The sequence below is a fragment of the Bos grunniens genome, chromosome 23 (assembly GCF_055505025.1).
Source record: "Bos grunniens cultivar Pamir isolate PY7600 chromosome 23, Bosgru_T2T1.0, whole genome shotgun sequence".
Taxonomy (NCBI): Eukaryota; Metazoa; Chordata; class Mammalia; order Artiodactyla; family Bovidae; genus Bos; species Bos grunniens.
The window spans coordinates 40,969,006-40,991,209 of NC_141187.1; the positions used below are offsets into that span (position 1 = coordinate 40,969,006).

Sequence of the window (22,204 nt, forward strand, 5' to 3'; positions counted from 1 at the left end):
TTTGCGACAAATATTTTTGAATGAATAAGTGAATTACTGAAAAAGAATGGAAAGGGAATAGTGATGGTACTGGGGTAGGAGAAGCTCTTGAGCATAGAGCTATTGGAGAGTTTTAAGCAAGAGTAAATGAAAACAAACAACTCCCAAATAGATTACCTTGGCTGCTGTGTGACTAGTGGGAGGTGGAGGTAGCAACGTGGAAGCCACCTAATCAGTGAAGGACTATGTCAAAATCCAAGCAAGAGAGTGGACAGGATTGAGTGGCACCAATAGAGTGGGAGATGGTTTAAAATTTGAGGGACGAAATGACAGAATTTGCTTGTTTTCAGACAGAACTTGCTTATGTTTTCGTAGGGGCACAAAAGGAAAAGAGATGATTCAAAGACCATGTCTAATTTTTGCACACAAAGCGGAATCCATTTGGGCAAATCTGACTGACCCTGTTTCTAGTATAAATACGTCCAGTAAAAGGATCCTTTGGTCAGACAGCGGTGGGGCGGGGGGGTGGGGGGGGATGTGAAACAACGTGAATCACAGACATAAAAGCGCAGCGTTTGAGCGAAGTGTAGGAGGAGGAGCAGTGTTCCGTTTTAACAAAGCCAAACGCGAGTTTATTGCGAGAGTTTTGACCTACAGGCCCGGAAACTCAAGGCTGTGGGAGCAGTGTGTTGTTGTTGTTGTTTTTAAGTTTTAAAGGATTCTGCGGAGATGGCCCACGTCTCCAGGAGAAGTCTGGACTGGGCGATACCGTTTTTTCTTCTATTATAACGAACACACACGATTTCCCCCTAACATTTACAGGTCTGGAAATCTTTTTGTCTCCGGTGACGCGAACTTTCTATGCAGTAGGATCTTTTTCCTCGCGATGCACTTTGCAAGCGATGGGGTCCTCCTAACAGCAGATTCAGGAGTCATCACCAGCGTGATCTCTGGGACCCAAGAGATCACTCACTTAGTAATTCCCCTCAACCTCTGGGAAATAACTGTAACAGGGACTTAACTGGATGTAAACTTCTTCACCCTCCCTCCTTCCCGCCGCCTCCCGGACCCACGGCCGCTCCTCCTCCTTTCCGGGAACGAGCCGCGGAGACAATACACAGGCAGGCCCCCTAGCGTTCTTCCGCTCAGCGCCGCCACGCCGGCCCCGCGCCCGCTCCCGCCCGCCGCCCGCGACGCCGCCTGTCCGCTTTCCCAGCGGAGCGCCGTATCGGCGGCGGGACGCCACCGGGGCGGCCCGGGAGCGCGCGAGCCCCCTGCGCCCGCCGCCAGGACGACCTCTCGAGGCTCCACCCCGGCTCGGAGGGCTTTCCTCAGAGGCGAGCGCCCGCCCCGCCCCCCCAACCCCGCGCGCGCCAACTCCCAGCTCGCGGCCCTGATTGGCCGCCGCATTCCCGCTTTCCTTCCCGAACCGCCATTTTGAAAATCGTGTTGATTCTGGGCAGCCGAGAGCGCGGCGCGAGCGTCACGCTAGCGAGCGGCCCGTGCGTGTCCTCCTTGGCGCCTGTCGCCGCCTCCGGGAGCCTCTTCGTGCCCTCACACGCCAGGCCCGTGGCCGCCGGGACCCGCGGTGAGGGCCGCGTCGGCCTGTGGGAGGCCGAGAGGGCGCGCGGGGCCCCGCCCGCACCTCCGCGGCCATTTGGACGGCGGCCTGGGGCGGGGGGAGGGGAGGGGATGCGGGGCGGCCGGCGGCGCGAGGCCGGGCGGTGGGAGGGGCGGCGCGGCGCCCGCGCTTTCCCGCCTCGGCCGGCGCGACGGCCCGCGGGGCCAGAGGGAAAAGCTGCCCCCCGGGGGAGTGAGCGCCGTCGTCTCGGATACGCGGGGAGGCAAACTTTGAGGTCGGGGCTCCTCGCGGCTCCCTGGGGCTGCGCAGGGTGGGCCGGCCGGTCGGGGCGGCCGGGAGCTAGGGGAGACCGAGCCGAGGGGTTTGGTGTGCTCCGCGCCCGCAGGTCCACAGCATGTCCTCCTCGGGCACAGCTGCGGAGGGAGAGGCAGCCCCCGCCCAGCCCGCGTCCGAAAAAGAGCCCGACATGCCCGGCCCGAGAGAGGAAAGTGAAGAGGAGGACGAGGACGACGACGAGGAAGAGGAGGAGGAAGAGAAAGGTGGGGAGAGGACGTCGTCTTTCCTAGTGATGGATTGTACTGAAAACGCTTTTTCTGGCTCTTTGTGCACTTAGAGACGCTCAGTAGGAGTGATTTTTTTTTTCTTCAGTAAGAATGTGGAATTATCTGGGGTTTGTGTGTGTGTGCGCGCTCCGAGCAGCAGTGGAGAAAATAACTTTGTGAATTCCAATTTAAAAAGAACAAAATCCTCGTTCCGTTGTTGTTATTTCGGAGTGCAGTTTGCTTCTCGCCAGCAACAGACAGACGTTCATAACATTTCACTGTTTGACAGGAAGTTTGTAAGTTTCAGATCTGTTTTTTTTTTTAACTGCTGGCCTTAGGGTACTATGGTAATCTTTTATTTTTGCTCTTCAGTACACATCCTTTACGTTTCGAAATTGTAAGGCTCTGACAGTAAGAATTGAAGAAGTTGTTAATGCTAGACCTGGAAATATTTTAATCGTTCGAGTATATTTGCTGAGCTTCAGCAGACGTTCGTTTCAGAGGCTTAAGGGAGTTAACTTTCACGGGGAAACACCGGTGAAAGCGGTTGCTACTTAGAGTACGAAAGCAGTGAACTGTGAAAAGAAACTTAAAAGAGCTCAGAGTTGTCTCAGTTTTGGTGTAGAGGGAGAACAGTAGTGATCTATGTGACTAGACGCTTGAAATGGGGAGAACCTTAAAGAATGGAGTGGTCCCGCGGTCAGTTTATCCAGGGGGCAGTGCGTGTTGAGGTATGCCAGCTTCATGAAATGATTCCAGCCACTTAAATCTCCGTATCAGACATCTTAGCATTCTCTGATGATATTAGCCCAATATGGATTTATTTAATACTTGATTACAACTCAGCCAAACCAGGTTTCACTGGTTTTGTTTTTTTCCAAGCCTAAACCAGTCCATAATCAGCATTTTATGAATACAATCTGGGTTGAGATTACTCGGTGTGCTTTTTTGTTTGTCTAAAGTGGTAGGTGCTCTAAGAGGGCAAGCATGCCCGCATTTAAGTACGGAAACGCTTAGGAGAAAAATACGGATTAATTTTAAATTATTCATAATGTAATAACTGAAAATTGGCTGCAGTATCTCACTGCTAGTCCAAGACTTTCTCAGCACTTTTTCCTCCAGTTTTTGCTTTTGGATACCACTGAGATGATGAATTTCTTCACGTCAGGAAAAAATTACAGAAGTCATGTGTTCAATAAAGGCACTATAAATGACCAGTACAGTAATGCTTGGGAGATTGATAGTTCAAATTGTGATTTTTTTTTTTTAACATGAAAACTTCTTTTAAACGCCCAGGCAGTTTTGTAGTTGTCTTAAATTTGTTACTGTTCTCTTTTCCTCCTCTGAGGTGTTTATGTGACAATTTAAATGGAGGATGTTTTTATCCTACTTAGCCCTGAAAATATAACTCTTCTAGTGAGGCATCTAGAAACACGGCACTTGAATTTGTGCCAAATATGGTGTGGAATTGACTTGACTTGGCAGCAGTTTGGGGAGTGAGGGGAAAGGTGGCAGGAGATGCCTCGTAAAAGATGACTTCTAGGTTTCTGTCATTGGCAGCTGGGTAGGTTATACTACCATTTTCTGAAAAGTAGAATTCACGAAGGTGAGTGAGTTTGGAGATGATTATGACTCCTGTTTTGGGTGCATTGAGTTTGGCGCCTGTAGGACATGAAGTGGAGCTGTCCAGTGTGAAGCTCAAGAGAATGCTCTGGACTGGAGGTAGACCAGGGAAGTCATTAGCTTATAGATGGTAATCAACAGCCAGTAAAAGGCATAAATCATTCAGGGAAGGGAAGCCGGTGATCTTCAGAGTTGCTTTAGAGTGCTGTCTGTTCATTCTTCGTTCAGCTAATACACGCCATGGCCAGGACACACCTGCTGGAGTCCCCTTTTTTTTTTTTTATTCTGTCTGGGCTGAGCGTTACATCTGCAGATCTTGCCTGTCCTTCAAAGCCAGCTCCAATGTTTTGATCCTTTATCCATAAAAGAATTACTTTCATCAACTCACAGAACTTCAATTTTATCTTTCTTGAAGTGTATTAATTTTCTTTGGAGTATATTTTAGTCTCCTAGACTCTACTCAGATCAGATCAGTCGCTCAGTCGTGTCCAACTCTTTGCGACCCCATGAATCGCAGCACACCAGGCCTCCCTGTCCATCACCAACTCCTGGAGTTCACTCAGACTCAAGTCCATCGAGTCAGTGATGCCATCCAGCCATCTCATCCTCTGGCGTCCCCTTCTCCTCTTGCCCCCAATCCCTCCCAGATCAGAGTCTTTTCCAATGAGTCAACTCTTCGCATGAGGTGGCCAAAGTACTGGAGTTTCAGCTTTAGCATCATTCCTTCCAAAGAAAACCCAGGGCTGATCTCCGCTAAAATGGGGTGGTTGGATCTCCTTGCAGTCCAAGGGACTCTCAAGAGTCTTCTCCAACACCACAGTTCGAAAGCATCAATTCTTCGGCGCTCAGCCTTCTTCACAGTCCAACTCTCACATCCATACATGACCACTGGAAAAACCATAGCCTTGACTAGACGAACCTTTGTTGGCAAAGTAATGTCTCTGCTTTTGAATATGCTATCTAGGTTGATCTTAACTTTCCTTCCAAGGAGTAAGCATCTTTTAATTCCATGGCTGCAGTCACCATCTGCAGTGATTTTGGAGCCCAAAAAAATAAAGTCTGACACCGTTTCCACTGTTTCCCCATCTATTTCCCATGAAGTGATGGGACCAGATGCCATGATCTTCGTTTTCTGAATGTTGAGCTTTAAGCCAACTTTTTCACTCTCCACTTTCACCTTCATCAAGAGGCTTTTTAGTTCCTGTTTACTTTCTGCCATAAGGGTGGTGTCATCTGCATATCTGAGGTTATTGAGATTTCTCCTGGCAATCTTGATTCCAGCTTGTGTTTCTTCCAGTTCAGCGTTTCTCATGATGTACTCTGCATAGAAGTTAAATAAGCAGGGTGACAATATACAGCCTTGACGTACTCCTTTTCCTATTTGGAACCAGTCTGTTGTTCCATGTCCAGTTCTAACTGTTGCTTCCTGACCTGCATACAAATTTCTCAAGAGGCAGATCAGGTGGTCTGGTATTCCCATCTCTTTCACAATTGTCCACAGTTTATTGTGATCCACTCAGTCAAAGGCTTTGGCATAGTCAATAAAGCAGAAATAGATGTTTTTCTAGAACTCTCTTGCTTTTTCCATGATCAGCGGATGTTGGCAATTTGATCTCTGGTTCCTCTGCCTTTTCTAAAACCAGCTTGAACATCTGGAAGTTCACCGTTCACGTATTGCTGAAGCCTGGCTTGGAGAATTTTAAGCATTACTTTACTAGCGTGTGAGATGAGTGCGGTAGTTTGGGCATTCTTTGGCATTGCCTTTCTTTGGGATTGGAATGAAAACTGACCTTTTCCAGTCCTGTGGCCACTGCTGAGTTTTCCAAATTTGCTGGCATATTGAGTGGAGCACTTTCACAGCATCATTTTTCGGGATTTGGAATAGCTCAACTGGAATTCCATCACCTCCACTAGCTTTGTTCGTAGTGATGCTTTCTGAGGCCCACTTGACTTCACATTCCAGGATATCTGGCTCTAGGTCAGTGATCACACCATCGTGATTATCTGGGTCGTGAAGATCTTTTTTGTACAGTTCTTCTGTGTATTCTTGCCATCTCTTCTTAATATCTTCTGCTTCTGTTAGGTCCATACCATTTCTGTCCTTTGTCGAGCCCATCTTTGCATGAAATTCTCTACTCGGAGAAGGCAATGGCACCCCACTCCAGTACTCTTGGCTGAAAAATCCCAGGGACTGCGGAGCCTGGTGGGCTGCTGTCTATGGGGTCGCACAGAGTCGGACACGACTGAAGCGACTTAGCAGCAGCAGCAGCAGCAGCAGCAGAAGACTCTACTAGACATGGTCTCTTTTCAGGAAATATTCAATTTCCTTTTTTTTTTTTTTTAATATTATTTTTATTTATTTGGCTGCACATGATCTTAGTTGTAGCATGTGGAATCTTGTTCCCCAACCAGGGATCAAACCCAGGGCCCCAGCATTGAGAACTCACCAGGGGAATCCCTCAATTTCTTAACCATCTGTTGATGCGCCCTTAGTATCTAGTGCAGCTTTGCACAAAAAAGGCATTCAGGTGAAAGAATGGAAGGCCTGCCACCAATATGTAATTAGTGTCCTCATATTTGTCTGAGTTTATCTCAGTCAGAAAGTAAATGGGTTTTAGAAAATCCAGCTTAATGTTTTAAGTGTTAAAGTAAAAAACTGCAGTCCAGACGAAACATTGCAAAACTTTTTTTTCCCATGGTTTTATGACCATTATTATGAATATCATTTATTGAACTACAAAGTAATGGCATCCTAGTTGATTGCCTTAAATGTTAACTTGCCTAATTTTACCCTAGCTGTAGTAACTAACCTGGGTGCTCTGCCTTGTTCTTCTTTTTCTTTCTTCTGTCAGCTTACTAAATTACTCTTTTCTTTGGTTATCTCTTGAAATTCTTTTATCTAAATTTTAACTTGCTGTTTTCTGATGTACAGTAAACAGAATCCCAATAAATAGAATATGTCTAATCAAATTGTAGATTAATGAGCATCTTGGTGATTTTTCACAAATTGACTTCTGTAGCAATAATTGTAGCTGGATAAAAGTTTGTTTGCCTTCTGATTTTTTTTTTTTTTTTTAAACACCAGTTCCTCTGTGAGGTTGGCCGGGTAGATAAAATTTTAAAAATTTCAGTGATAATACTAACTTACCAAGTATTTTCACCTCTGTTGTGTCATTTGCTTCTCTAAATCATACTTAGGAGAATAAGATACTAGGTTTCTACAGTTTTTTTCCCCTACATGTTTATATAATACATCCTTTAAGCTTTTTGTTACTTAAGAAGTGTTAAATTAACTTCTAGAAAAGAGCCTCATTGTGGAAGGCAAGAGGGAAAAGAAGAAAGTAGAGAGGTTGACAATGCAAGTCTCTTCCTTACAAAGAGAGCCATTTACAATCGCACAAGGTAAGTTTATATTCCTTTCATTCTGTAGTAAAAATGCCTCAGTATACAAAATGATGGTTAGCAGTGTTTAGTTTTTAGTGTTTACTAAGTACTAATATATTACAGGTGTAATTTAATTTGTTCTATGAGAGCAGAAGTTATATGTAAACTAAGCTCTAAAAATAATTCTCATTAAATGTTCTAACACATAATGGGTGTTTAACATGGTATTTTTTTTCCTCTAGGAAAAGGGCAGAAACTTTGTGAAATTGAAAGGATACATTTCTTCTTGAGTAAGAAGAAAACAGATGAACTTAGAAATCTCCATAAACTGCTTTACAACAGACCAGGAACAGTAAGACCTTTTTTATACTTTTTACCTAGTAGTGTACTTATGTGTTAAAATACTTTACAACAGGAACATAATTTTAGTTCTGGAAAGGACTTTAGTTGCAGAACTAAATCAATTAGATCAATCTCCATTCCATAAAAGTGAGCCAACTGACAGACAGTTTAATGACATATCCTAGGACATGTAGCTAGATATAGCCATTAGTATTGTAACATCCAGAGCTCTTTATATTGTTGTTTTTAAGTGAAAGTTGCTCAGTCATGTCCGACTCCTTTCGACCCCATGGACTATATAGTCCATGGAATTCCCCAGGCCAGAAACTGGAATGGGTAGCCTTTCCCTTCTCCAGGGGATCTTCCCAGCCCAGAGATCGAACCCAGGTCTCCTGCCTTGTGGGCAGATTCTTTACCAGCTGAGCAACAGGGGAAGCCCAGGAATACTGGAGTGGGTAGCCTATCCCTCCCTTCTCCAGCAGATCTTCCCAACCCAGAAATCAAACTGGGGTCTCCAGCACTGCAGGTGGATTCTTTACCAACTGAGCTATAAGGGAACCCCATAGTTGTTTTTAAGCCAAACTAAAATTTCAGATTGTGAAATCAAAGTTTTGATTTAGTTATCTTTAACTGTGTTAGAAGAAATTTATTTTTTGAATGATTCTAGCCATTCAGAATAAACAATACAGAATATTGTTTCATTTTTTGAGGAAATATCTGATAAATCGGGATAATTTTTGCTGACAGTTTGTTAAAATAAATCAGTGTTTCATTTACTGATCATAATACTGTACACACAACTTCAGTATTCCATACACCTGAGGACACTTTGCTTTGGGCTGTGCATGGGCAAAGTAAAGCTTGACATTGTTAGACCGTCTGAAGTGTGGTAAGCTTTGTTTTCATGTGTGTTACCTCATTCAACCCTGACAATAGTCTGATCTACACAAGTCCCATTACTGCTAAATGGTATTGACTTTGGGAGGGACTCTGTTCTTTACTTTTTAAAGAATAAATCCCTGACTTTCTTGAATGAAAAATTAATATTACTGGTAACTTGTATTACTTAGGGAAATTTTTTTTTTCCCCGTTATTTATTTATTTTGGCTGCACTGCCTGGCTTGTGGAATATTTATTCCCCAACCAGAGAATGAACCTGGGCCTTGACAGTGAGAGCGGGGAGCTGGAACCACTGAACTGCCAGGGAATGAGAGTGTCTTCTAAGTAGTAACTTTCCACATCCCTGGGTGCTATCAGATAACATTTTGTTTGTAAACATTTTATAATGTTAATATTTTAGTAACAAATGCACTTTTCCATTGTGAATTTTAAAATGTGGAATAAACCAGTATTGTAATATGGAGACTGATGTGAAAAGAAAAATGTTGGCTTTGAAATTTTTCTTGTTTACATTACTGGGTAATAAGTAGCATTAATAATAGGAGAAATATTTTCAGGTGTCCTCATTAAAGAAGAATGTGGGTCAGTTCAGTGGCTTTCCATTTGAAAAAGGAAGTATCCAATATAAAAAGAAGGAAGAAATGTTGAAAAAGTAAGTTATCTTTATAAATAATCACGTTTAGATTAATGTGCTTCAGCTTTTTTTTTTAACATTTAAGTATAACTGCCCTTACATTTTCAGTAGACTGCTGATTCTTTGCTTTAAATTCCAAGACCATGTCATCATAAACTATTGACTTGCTTTCTGAAAAATAGTGGCTATCAAGATTATTGAAAGCTCAAAGACATTTCTGTTCCTTAGAAGAACGATACACAGAGGTAAATCATTCACCCAGCCCCAAATCTAGAAGGTCCAAAGGGAATGTAAATGTAGTAAAAACTCTTGACTCCTATTCTGTGTCAGCCACTCCATTCCCTCACTTATAAGTGCCATTTAAACTGTTTTGAAGATAATCAAGTTAATAGAAATAATTTCCACCCTAATGCAGACAAGATGATATATTCTTTAAATAATTTTTTTAATGAGATGATACATTCTTAAAAGTTCTTTATTAAGTCCCCTGTAGTTTAAAACTTGAGTATTAAATATGATTACCTATTACTTTCTTTGAGACATTGTCAGTAGGAATACTCAGGGGAAAATGTAGTATTTAATCACCAGCCAGAAGAATTAACAAGTTTGTGAATTTTAAGTAATGAAATATTTTACATTATTTTCTAGTGAATGAAGTTTTTTCTTATACCACCATTAAAACTTAAATGGTAAATGATGTTTTCTGTTTATAATAGTACCTGGCTATATTTTGTGCATGCACCAGTCAAGATTATTGGGAGTACTTCTAAGATTCAGAGAAACACTGACTGCTTTCTTAATGTTTGTGGCTGAGCCAGTTGGGTTAGCTCTTATCTTTACATTGTGGAGAATGTTTATAAATTTTCCTATGTAATCACATTGGCTTTTTCCATTTTCTTTTTCAGATTTAGAAATGCCATGTTAAAGAGCATCTGCGAGGTTCTTGACTTGGAGAGATCGGGTGTAAATAGTGAACTGGTGAAAAGGATCTTGAATTTTTTAATGCATCCAAAGCCTTCTGGCAAAGTGAGGATCAATTTTTACTATTTCAGTAACAAATCAATTCTTTTTAGCCTCCCCTTTCTCTGTCTTTTTTTTAATGAACATTTTAATAGTTAGCAGCATTGCTATCAATATTCAGTAATATCGTCTGCATTCAAAGAATTTGCCTTTGGTTAACATACCCACAACAATTTTGATAGAGAAAACAGAGAAGGCATACAGATGTGTTCTCCTTATCAAGCATAAAGGATTTAAGATTAAGAAAGATAGATAATTGTTATCTAAATGTCAAATGGGACAGAAATACAAAGAATCCAGAGTTATGCATCTAGAAGATACTTGAACAGAAGTAGGGCTGAGGAGGAAGTATTGGACTGGTGAAGGAGGGTGTACAGCCTGTAATCAGATCCAGAAAGACAAGGTGATGTGCTAGAGCCAGAGATTTACTAGATACTGGAGTAAGGTTATGAAAAAGGGGTGGAAAAAAGCTGGCTTTTTGAAGTTTCTTGGGTTGGATTTCTAGAAACATCAAGAGAGCCCAGGAGCTGGACAGGGGAGTGAAATGGTCTTGTGGTTTTTGCCATTCTTCTAAAATCTGGATTCAGTTCAGTCACTCAGTTGTGTCCAACTCTTTGTGACCCCATGAACCGCTCCCCGCCAGGCCTCCCTGTCCATCACCAACTCCCAGAGTTGACCCAAACTCGTGTCCATTGAGTCGGTGATGCTACCCAACCATCTCATCCTCTGTCATCCCCTTCTCCTCCCGCCTTCAATCTTTCCCAAGATCAGGGTCTTTTCAAATGAGTCAGCTCTTCACATCAGGTGGCCAAAGTATTGGAGTTTCAGCTTCAAATCCGGATTAGATTTGCCCAAATTGTTTAACAGTAGCAAAGGACATCACTGAATTGAAGTGGTAATTATCTGAACTTGCCTTTTCAGCTTAAGTCTTTTAGCAGTTATTTTCTTATTTTCTCATCTTAATAGGAAAGAATTGAGGAGAGATCTAGAAGACCTAGGAGCTCAGAGTCCATTAGTGAGGAGAGAAGGGCATTAAGATTAGAAAACTGGGAAATAGCTCTGGGACTTTTATTTTTGCCTGCTCTTGGTCCTGTTGACTATTAGCTGGACAGTGATGCCTAAGGATATTTTTGTCATGTAGCTACAAATTGAAGAGATGTTGGGGATAGAATTCTCATTGGTTTATCTATAAGATGAGTTTGAACACTGTTTCCCCAGAAGCAGTTACTAAGTTGTCTGAATTATGAGGCATGCTTTTAATTCAACTTTTCCTTAGTGGTTTTCAAATGTGTTTAGCTTCAAGACCCTATCATTTTCTTAAACTTAATGAGGACCTCTAGAGCTTTTGTTTATGTGAGTTATTTTTATATTTGGTAGTGGTGACTTAGTCCCTAAATCATATCTCTTTGTGACCCCATGGATGATAGCCCACCAGGCTCCTCTGTCCATGGGATTTCCCAGGCAAGAATACTAGAATGGGTTGCCATTTCCTTCTCCAGGGGATCTTCCTACCCAAGGGACTGAACTCAGGTCTGCTGAATTGGAGACAGATTATTCTTACAGACTGAGCCACCAGGGAAGCCCATTTTGATATATCAATTCAGTTCAGTCGTGTCCGACTCTTTGCGACCCCATGAATTGCAGCACGCCAGGCCTCCCTGTCCATCACCATCTCCCAGAGTTCACTCAAACTCACGTCCATCGAGTCAGTGATGCCATCCAGCCATCTCATCCTCTGTTGTCCCCTTCTCCTCCTGCCCCCAATCCCTCCCAGATCAGAGTCTTTTCCAATGAGTCAACTCTTCGCATGAGCTGGCCAAAGTACTGGAGTTTCAGTTTTAGCATCATTCCTTCCAAAGAACACCCAAGACCGATCTCCTTCAGAATGGACTGGTTGGATCTTCTTGCAGTCCAAGGGACTCTCAAGAGTCTTCTCCAACACCACAGTTCGAAAGCATCAATTCTTCGGCACTCAGCTTTCTTCACAGTCCAACTCTCAATCCATACATGACTACTGGAAAAACCATAGCCTTGACTGGACAGACTTTTGTTGGCAAAGTGATGTCTCTGCTTTTGAATATGCTATGTAGGTTGGTCATAACTTTCCTTCCAAGGAGTAAGTGTCTTTTAATTTCATGGCTGCAGTCACCATCTGCAGTGATTTTGGAGCCCACAAAAATAAAGTCTGACACTGTTTCCCCATCTATTTCCCATGAAGTGATGGGACCAGATGCCATGATCTTCGTTTTCTGAATGTTGAGCTTTAAGCCAACTTTTTCACTCTCCTTTTTCACTTTGATCAAGAGGCTCTTCAGTTCCTGTTTACTTTCTGCCATAAGGGTGGTGTCATCTGCATATCTGAGGTTATTGATATTTCTCCTGGCAATCTTGATTCCAGCTTGTGCTTCTTCCAGCCCAGCGTTTCTCATGATGTACTCTGCATAGAAGTTAAATAAGCAGGGTGACAATATACAGCCTTGACGTACTCCTTTTCCTATTTGGAACCAGTCTGTTGTTCCATGTCCAGTTCTAACTGTTGCTTCCTGACCTGCATATAGGTTTCTCAAGAGGCAGGTCAGGTGGTCTGGTATGCTCATCTCTTTCAGAATTGTCCACAGTTTATTGTGATCCACTCAGTCAAAGGCTTTGGCATAGTCAATAAAGCAGAAATAGATGTTTTTCTGGAACTCTCTTGCTTTTTCGATGATCCAGCGGATATTGGCAATTTGATCTCTGGTTCCTCTGCCTTTTCTAAAACCAACTTGAACATCTGGAAGTTCATGGTTCACATATTGCTGAAGCCTGGCTTGGAGAATTTTGAGCATTACTTAATAGCGTGTGAGATGAGTGCAATTGTGCAGTAGTTTGGGCATTCTTTGGCATTGCCTTTCTTTGGGATTGGAATGAAAACAGACCTTTTCCAGTCCTGTGGCCACTGCTGAGTTTTCCAAATTTGCTGGCATATTGAGTGCAGCACTTTCACAGCATTATATTACAGGATTTGAGATAGAATAGCTCAACTGGAATTCCATCACCTCTACTAGCTTTGTTCGTAGTGATGCTTTCTAAGGCCCACTTGACTTCACATTCCAGGATGTCTGGCTGTAGGTCAGTGATCACACCATTGTGATTATCTTGGTCATGAAGATCTTTTTTGTACAGTTCTGTGATTTTGATATGTACTGTCAAATAAATTTTTCAGTTTTTTTTAAATTTAGAATACGCTACAGTACAGTATTTTGATATATACTGCATTCTAAATTAAAACTGAAAAGTTCTAAAATAGCAACAGACCCACTGCATGTTAACAAAAGTAATATTTTGTCTGAAAAATAGCTATACTTTCCAAAATTTTAATGAGAAGAATGACATTCTGTGTTTTGCAGATCTGTTTGTGTCTTGACTTAAGACAGATCTATTCTCATTTGCTTCTGCATTTCCTTCTGTTGCAATAATGTATTGTTTTGCTTGAAGTATAAGAAAAAAAAATCCAACTTCACACAGCTATGTAGTTAGAAAAAGGGGGGATATTTTAAAAAAGCATTTCAGGTAATTTTGGATAGTCGCCTTTGATACAGTACTAAACCTCCACAGTTGTGGGAGTGGGGCAGAGTCTTAAAGGTTAGTTGGAATGTAGTATTTAAAACCATGTTAATAAACTTGGACCTTTTACCTGTGTGTGATTTTGTAATAGGTACCCTCCATTTGGAAAATACTGATTCCCTGAATTACGCATATCTTCCAAATGCTAGCACATTTCACTGTCAAAAAACCATATTCATTAACATAACTATTATCAGGGGGGAAAAAATCTTCAAGTACTTGGGAGGCTGTCAGGCCCATGATAGTGGAGGTAAACTTTCCAAAATTTAATTTTCACTTGAAACTTTGAAATTCATCATTGGAAACAAGTGCTGTCAGTTTGGTGTTTTTGTTTTTTGAGGTGACAGACTCACAATCATTTTTGACAATATGTCTATCAAATACTAAGTCTGAATAGGCATTGTTTTTCAATTATCCTTTTAAAAATGATGTTCCAAAGAAAAAAGTAGCTAACTTTGCAAGGCCGTGGACTGTAGGAGTCCACCAGGCTCCTCTGTCCATGGTATTTCCCAGGCACTTTCACTGCTCAGTTGCACAAATGCTTTTCGTCAAGAAAATCCGTGAACTTCCTTACGCAGTGGGAGTACTGCATGTGAGCCTCCCATTTTGCTGTACAGATGTTGTGCAGATGTGCTCAGAGGTTGAGAGTCAACATCAAGGACTAGTGTATGGTTGGTTATGAGGTGGTGAGGAGTAAAATGACTACAAACCCAAGTTTCTGCCTCAGTCTCGATAAGGTATCAGTAGGTTTGCCTACCTTTGTTTCTTGAGCAGTCACTACAAATGTCAGGGCAGTGAAAAGAGCAAATAAATACTCTTCTTGGTATTACTGTCAAAATAGTTCTGACCTTTAGGGCTTTTGGGAAGGTCTTAGGAAACTCTCAGGGTCTGTGAACCATACTTTGAGAACCATTGTTTTATCTTTTTTTTAATGACATCTTATTATATCCATTTTTCATATCTGATTTTGTGGTGATTACTCCTTAATCTAATGGTATCAATCTCAGGCTATTTTCTATGCTACCATATGCTTCCATCATTTAAGGAAAACACTATAAAGTCATTAGTATTCATCTTCTAGAATAGTCTTAAAGGTGCTTAAAAGTGTTGGTTTAACGTTGTTTTACTCTGCTTTTGTACTTCTACCTTGTTTGTTAGATTTTGTTCCTCAAAGGGGATGATGCTCTTGACACTGGTTTCCGATGAATATATTCAACTATTTTTAGAACCAATATAGGAAAGTTCTAAGGCACTTATATATTATTACTTTTTAAAAATGAAGATCTCTTCATTTATTTTTAGAAGTTGAATTTTCTTGATTGGGTTCTTGAATGATGAAACATCCTTTCATTTTCTCGTGTAGATTTATCCAGCACCCCGCCTCCCCATTCCAGTCCTCATCTTAACTGATTTCACATACAGATTATTTTCTTAACACCTGCATCTGGTTCCTGAGCTGACATAGGGAGATTACTTTTTTCAAATATATTCATATCTTGGATTTCATTTAATGAATAGTGAGTTTAGACAGAGTTAGCTTTTCTCCAAACACTTATCAAAGAATTCATCAAAATGGATTGGTTCCTGGTAATAGATGGTAATGGCAGTAGTTCACATAATGGGATTATCTATATATGTTTATTCTAGGAGATTTATGGAGAACCTCTCTGAGAAATATCTTTGTCCACTACCTTAGTTTCTGGAGGCACCTAGATTGACTGTTTCCCAGTCTGCCTTTAGAAGGGTAGGTTGGGCAAGCTGGAGGCTGTCCCGTGGGTTGTAGATAGCCTGAAAGTGCCACATTACACAAAACAGCCACTTCTTAATTTTGGTGTGGGTAACAGTGACTCTGAAGCCTGGGAGGTTCCGGAAGGGAAGGGAGCTGTGGTTCTGCTGTATTCGTGAGAGATACCACTTAAAGTTACCGAGAACGTGTACACAATTGCGTATCTTAAGGTAATGTTATGGAATTCTTCTTAATGTTTCTACTTATTGTAGAAAATAACATAGGCAAAAACAAAGACAAAAGATACCCATAATTTTAATTCCTCAGTGTATATCTGGAGAGGGCAACGGCACCCCACTCCAGTACTCTTGCCTGGAGAGTCCCATGGACGGAGGAGCCTGGTGGGCTGCAGTCTGTGGGGTCGCAAAGAGTTGGACACGACTGAGCGACTTCACTTTCACTTTCCACTTTCACGCATTGGAGAAGGAAATGGCAACCCACTCCAGTGTTCTTGCCTGGAGAATCCCAGGGACGGGGGAGCCTGGTGGGCTGCCGTCTATGGGGTCACACAGAGTCAGACACGACTGAAGCAACTTAGCAGCAGCAGTGTATATCTTTTCAGAATCTTTATGCAAAGTTACTTTATGGTTTTCAGTTTCTGAAGTTACCAATTACTCCCCTAAGAAAGCCTTTAAAAATTAAATTTGTTGGTTAATATAATCAAATCATTTTCCTCATGTGATCTCTGCTTTTTAAATATGCAAGGTTTAATTGAATATCAAGGTAATGGCAGTGGCACTTATTTTGTAGTTCCTAATTAGTTTCATAATTAACATACTCAACACTTAACTGCGTGTTTAAAATCATAAGTGAGAATATAATCCTGGCATTCCTGAAAGTAGAACCCCTAGGTAATATGAATATAAACTATATGGTTCATAAAATCAGGACGTGTAAAGTGAGGTTTTATTTCCTTTATGGATGATGTCTCTCAGTCTGTTGATTGAAGGGTCCCCTAAAGCAGGAAGACAGTGACAGTTTTAATGTTGATAGGGATGAAATAAATTATGAGTCTGACTGAAAATATTGTCCTGGTGAAGTGTAAATAGAAGTCTTAAATGTCACACAGTGTGCACTCAGACTTCTAGTCCTATATCAGTATGTGAAGAGTCTCTTGCCTGGGTGTTCAGAGGAATGAAAAGCTATTGGTAATGCAGGCAAAAAGGTTAACGTGACACGTAAAGTTAGAGGTGTATTACTCTGTAAAGCTGCTAAACTTGTGTCAGGAAAGAAGCGTGATTTAAGAAGCCGTTGAGTTGAGAAGTAGTTATCAGAAACAGGTAATTGACTTGGAACTGTAGTATCTCGTTGGTATTCTTTATAAGACCTCATTGGTATTCTTTATTTTACGCAGCCATTGCCAAAATCTAAAAAAAGTTCTAGCAAAGGCAACAAAAAGGAACGGAACAGTTCTGGGATGGCCAGGAAAGCTAAGCGAACCAAATGTCCTGAAATCCTGTCAGATGAATCTAGCAGTGATGAAGAGGAAAAGAAAAACAAAGAAGAGTCCTCAGAGGATGAAGATAAAGAGAGTGAAGAGGAGGTAAAATGTTGGCACTTTTTCCTCATTTCTTTTCATGCGGAGAGTTAAATATTCATCTGTATAATAGATTGGTCAGAAAACATATATACCATGTTGGTGGTTTTTAATTCCAAAGACACAGAAATGATGAAGTGTAAGCCCTTTCTTTTTCTTAAGGAGCTTTTAGTTTTATTACTGTGCCGGAGTGCAAGAGTTGGTTGGAAGAGTGAGGTTGGTGTGGACTGGATTTGAGCTGGACCTTGGAGACTAGAGTACATAAATGAAGGCGGGGCGGGGGTATGTGTGACAGGACCATAAAGGAGATCTTAGAATTTTTTCATAGTATATCAGTATTTTTTGATTGACTTGTGCTATTTTATTCTGTTTTATGCAAAAAAGCAAGGGATTTAAGGACCACCATTTTATCTCACTTTGGGATTACTTAATGAGACTGGCAGCATTTGAAGTTTATTTTGTTGGTGGGCAAGTTTTGTATCACTTCGGAATGCCTGCCATTTTCTTTTACTTGGGAGTATTTTTTAAATGTTGGGACGTCCATGGTGACTCAGTGGTAAAGAATACTCCTGCCATTGCAGGAGATACGGGTTCAATCCCTGGGTCGGGAAAATCCCTTGGAGAAGGAAATAGCAACCCGCTCCAGGATTCTTGCCTGGGAAATACCATGGACAGAGGAGCCTGGCAGGCTAAAACAGTACTTGGGGTTACAAAATAGTTATACGGCTTAGCAACTTAACAACAATGAAATGTTGAGAATATTTAGTTTCCAGAGAGTTCGGAAGGAGAGTTGCTGAACCATTTAAGGAGTTAGCTTACCCTCTTCTTGATATGTACCTTTAGCCAAGTAGATGAGGACGAGTGGGTACAAGGAATGATTTCCTGTTGTTAGTAGTGGTTTGCTGACTCTGTTTTCCTGTTTTGGTGCTCCCTTTTATGATCAGAACTTGCCTGGGTAATCTCCCTTGTTTTACTTAGGGACTTGGTTAACGTGGCTTGACCTGGGTGGAGATGATTTTTCCGTGTGGAGGGGGGGCTGCCTTGTGCATTGTAGAGTTTGCCTACTAGAGGCTAGTAAGCACACCCCTGCCCCCAACCTTTAGTTAAAACCAAAAGTGTTTTTAGACATTGCAAAGTGTCCCCTGGGGACAAAATCACCTTCAGTTGATGACTACTTTATTAGAATAAAGACGTGGTAAACTATGTTTTTAAAGGTTTGCGCTTTGTGTTTGTCTTTGGGTATTTAAAAATCCGTGCATGTTTTAATGTCAGATTCTATAAAGACTTCTGTAAAGCTAACTATGAAGCACTTCCTAGTTTTAAAAAGAATACTACAGATCCAGCAGGTGTTTCATAAATAGTATCTTAATATATATTTTTGGTGTGAAGGAAGATGAGTAATCTGAGCACTGAGGTTTTTATGGAATAGATTTTAAGGAAGTGGGAGGAAAACATGTTTGTTTACATGTGAATATGTAATAGTAGCAATTCTGCAATAGATTTCCTCATTCAACACATTTTTGGTTATCTACTGTGTGTGTTCATTAAACTTTGCAAAACCTTTTCAAAGGCAGATTTAAAGCATGAAAAGTTGTCTTAGAATATAAACATTTAATTTTTTCTTAGAGGTACTATGGTTAGGAGCATGGCCTTTGGAAACTGAGTTCAAATCCCAGCTGTGTTCTGATCATCACTGTTTGGCTTTGGGCAAATTACTTAAAACTGTATTTCAATTTCCTTCTGTATAATGGGGATAATAGTAGTAGTATCTTCCAAGGGTTGTATTAAGCACTTAGAGCAGTACATAGCACAGTATTAAGTAAATATTAGCTGCTATTACTGTTATTATTAAGATGACATTTTATCATATGTAAGATTTCTAAATCCAATCTTCTGTCATTACTAAGGTGTAACTTTAAAAGTGAGGATATTTTACACTCGTTTTTTCCTTGCTTTCCAGATTATTGTCCCTTTGTTCTGAGTAGAGTTAGTTGCTGTCAGTGAATGCAGATAACTCCTGATTCATGACTATCTTGGTTGTTGTATAAGGATCACACGTGGAACTGTCCCACTACAAATCAGAGCTTTTCTTTCTACAGTGCCATAAATGAGGATCTTGTTAGAAATCCAGGTCAAATGATGAAAATCCATGAAGGAAAAAAAAGCTTTTCAGACATTCATAATTGGGTTGGTGCAAAAGTAATTGCGGTTTTACATTGTTGAACTTTGCCAGTTGATATTGGAGTACTTTTTTGGGGGAATACATTCTTAAATGTGGTTATATTATTCATTTTAATATGCATTTCTCACCTTTTTTTGCTAATGACTTATTACTTGCTGTTTATATTTATTTTAGACTATAGAAATGATTGTTAGACATAAAGCAAATTTGAGCAATTTTTTTATTCAAGTTCAGAATGGGTTGTAAGGCAGCGGAGACAACTCACAACATCAGCAACATGTTTGGGCCAGGAACTGCCTATGAAAGTACAGTGCAGTGGTGGTTCAAGAAGTTTTGCAAAGGAGAGCAGAGCCTTGAAGATGAGGAGCATCATGGCCAATCATCAGAAGTTGACAGTGACCAGTTGAAAGCCATCATCAAAACTGATGCTCTTAAAACTACACGAGAAGTTGCTGCAGAGCTCGTTGACCATGCTGTGGTCATTAGGCATTTGAAGCAAATTGGAAAGGTGGAAAAATTGATAAGTGGGTGCCTTGTGATCTGACCGAAAATAAGAACGTTTTTCTTTTGAAGTGTTGTCCTGTCTTACTCTACATAACAATAATGAACCGTTTCTCAATTGGATTGTGATGTGCAACAAACAGTTGATTTTATACAACAACTGGTGAAGACCAGCTCAGTGGCTGGACCGAAAAGAAGGTCCATAGCACTTCCCAAAGCCACACTTGCACCAAAAAAAAGGTCATGGTCATTGTTTGGTGGTCCCATTTAAGCCACTACAGCTTTCTGAATCCTGGCGAAATCGTATCCGAGAAGTGTGCTCAGCAAATCAATGAGATGCACCAAAAACTGCAACACCTGCAGCCAGCAGTGGTCAATAGAAAGGGCCCAATTCTCTTCCACAACAACACGCGACTGCGTGTCACACGTGACTGACACTTCCCAAGTTGAAAGAATTGGGCTACAAAGTTTTGCCTCATCCACCATATTCACCTGACCTCTTGCCGACTGACTACAACTTCTTCAAGCATCTCGACAACTTTTTGCAGGGAAGACTCTTCCACAAGCAGCAGGAGACAGAAAATGCTTTCCAGGAACTTGTCGAATCCCACAGCATGGGTTTTTTCACGCTACGAGAATAAAGAAACTTATTTCTCATTGGCGAAAATGTGTTGATTGTAATGGTTCCTATTTTGATTAATAAAGATGTGTTTGAGCCTAGTTATATTGATTTAAAATTCATGGTCTGAAACCGCGGTTACTTTTCAACCAACCTAATACACATCACACAATATAAAAGCTGTATCATCATGCTGTATGGTTTTTCTGCTTGGGTTGGTATTGACAGACTTCATAAAATATACTAGTAAAATCTGGACTGAGAAATCTTTGTTTTTCCTGTTAAATCACCCTCTTGCAAACAGTTATTTTTCATTTAAAGACTTTCACATTTAGGGCCATTCTCACAAACTTTATTGCTGATTCCGTTACTGTGAAAGGCTCCAGTTGCCTTTGAAAGGTAAGTGCTGGCAGGAGGGATAGTATTTCTATGGTAACTTTGTTTTCCCTTTTTCTTCTATTTTTTGAAGACTCAGTTAAGTGGCAGCCTCATTAGGGACTTCATAAATGGAGATATTTTTGTTCAGTACTATGAAAAGACCTCTTATTTCTAAGAGGCCATACAGAAGAGTTGCTGATTGATGGGAAAATTTGAGGATTGCATATAGATAGAAATTTCTTTGCAGATTATTTTTCTGTGGAGTATTACTTTGTTTTTTATTTTTATTTCCTGAAATGAATTTTTCCTTCATAGATAAAACTTTTCCCTGTTAAGATTAACTTCTTGTTCTATTTTAGATTCTTGATATAAATAAATGAACTTGTTTCTTCTTTCCTCTGTAAATTGAGAGCTTTGGATCATATAATTTATATCATATTGCTGAAGTCAGAAGTCCTAAGCAGACATCCAGTTATAGTGTTCACTAGCCAATTAAGTGAGGCTGAGTATTATTCACCGTCCTTTTCATATTTAGCTGTGTGAAAGAGCAGGATGCTTAATTTATAAGTAAGTTTATTATTTTTAAAATACAGGATTAAACTCAATGAAAACTGTACTTAAAGAATTGGCAGGGTTTTTTGTTCTTTTAGTCTTTTATATGAAGTATGTCACATTTAGCGTGTTAGCCAGCAATTGCTGAGATACTTTGTTTGAGGTTCTCTGTACCTGTACCTCTGTTTCTGTGATACATAGTGAGGGGTTCACAACCATTTTTCATTCTCTTTTACTTTAGAATTAATTCAAACAAGAAGATGCTCTTTCTGAGAGTGACTGGGTAATAATTTCTTTGTAAAAGAGCTGTTGTAAATCAGCTCTATCTTTATTTCTTTATAAAAGAGCTGTTACAAATTACCTATCATCTTGGCTCTTGGACATTTGGTTATTACTCAGGGTGGTAGAAGGAGAGCAGTTTGGAACCAGGCAGAAACTGGTATGTGAGGTTTTCTTTACAAAGAGAGAATAGAGGTTTAATTACTTATTATGAAAATCAATTGATTCCCATATTGGAATAGATTTTTAGGAGATTGCTGAGATTAAACCACACTCAGGCGTGCCTTTCACTACGTGTCACCTTAAGCACAGAAGACTCACTGAAGAGTACAGAGAAAGGAGAAGCAGTGCTTTCCACATTAGTGAAGACAACTCTAATAATGTTTTAGACCCTTAAGAGCTGGCTTAGTGCTTCTTCAGTTTTTGTTTCCTAGTGTTTTATAAACACTCTTTATGTCTAGGAAAGTATAAAACTAATTGTGAATATTTACTTTGTGAGTATTGAATTTATCTGAAGATTCTCAAATACATCAGGAATATCTTCAGCTCTGTACTTAAAACCCCTGCTACTAATGTCCAAAACGGGAGTTACTTTTTCTTTCAGGACAAGGAATCCACAAACAGGCAATTCTGGGCCAGGACAGCGGCTCAAGAAAAGTATTAAGAATTTAGGGACTGTCTCTTCCTGAGCCCCCATCTTGATGTGTGCCATTTAACCTCATGATATCAGGAAGATTATTTTACCTTTAAAATAATGCCTT

The 22,204-nt window shown here is 40.6% G+C and overlaps 1 protein-coding gene across 1 annotated transcript; it reads left to right on the top strand.

The window, feature by feature from the left end:
- The first annotated feature begins 1,078 nt into the window (after positions 1-1,078).
- On the top strand, positions 1,079-20,335 carry DEK (DEK proto-oncogene). Its single transcript, XM_086370127.1, is given in 13 exon segments — positions 1,079-1,316; positions 1,947-2,100; positions 7,027-7,128; positions 7,353-7,462; positions 8,910-9,004; positions 9,892-10,012; positions 16,750-16,938; positions 19,344-19,623; positions 19,626-19,664; positions 19,667-19,845; positions 19,847-20,047; positions 20,050-20,241; positions 20,244-20,335. Coding segments are annotated over 12 exon segments (1,725 nt in total). The 5' UTR covers positions 1,079-1,316; positions 1,947-1,955; the 3' UTR covers positions 20,316-20,335.
- Positions 20,336-22,204: the final 1,869 nt, after the last annotated feature.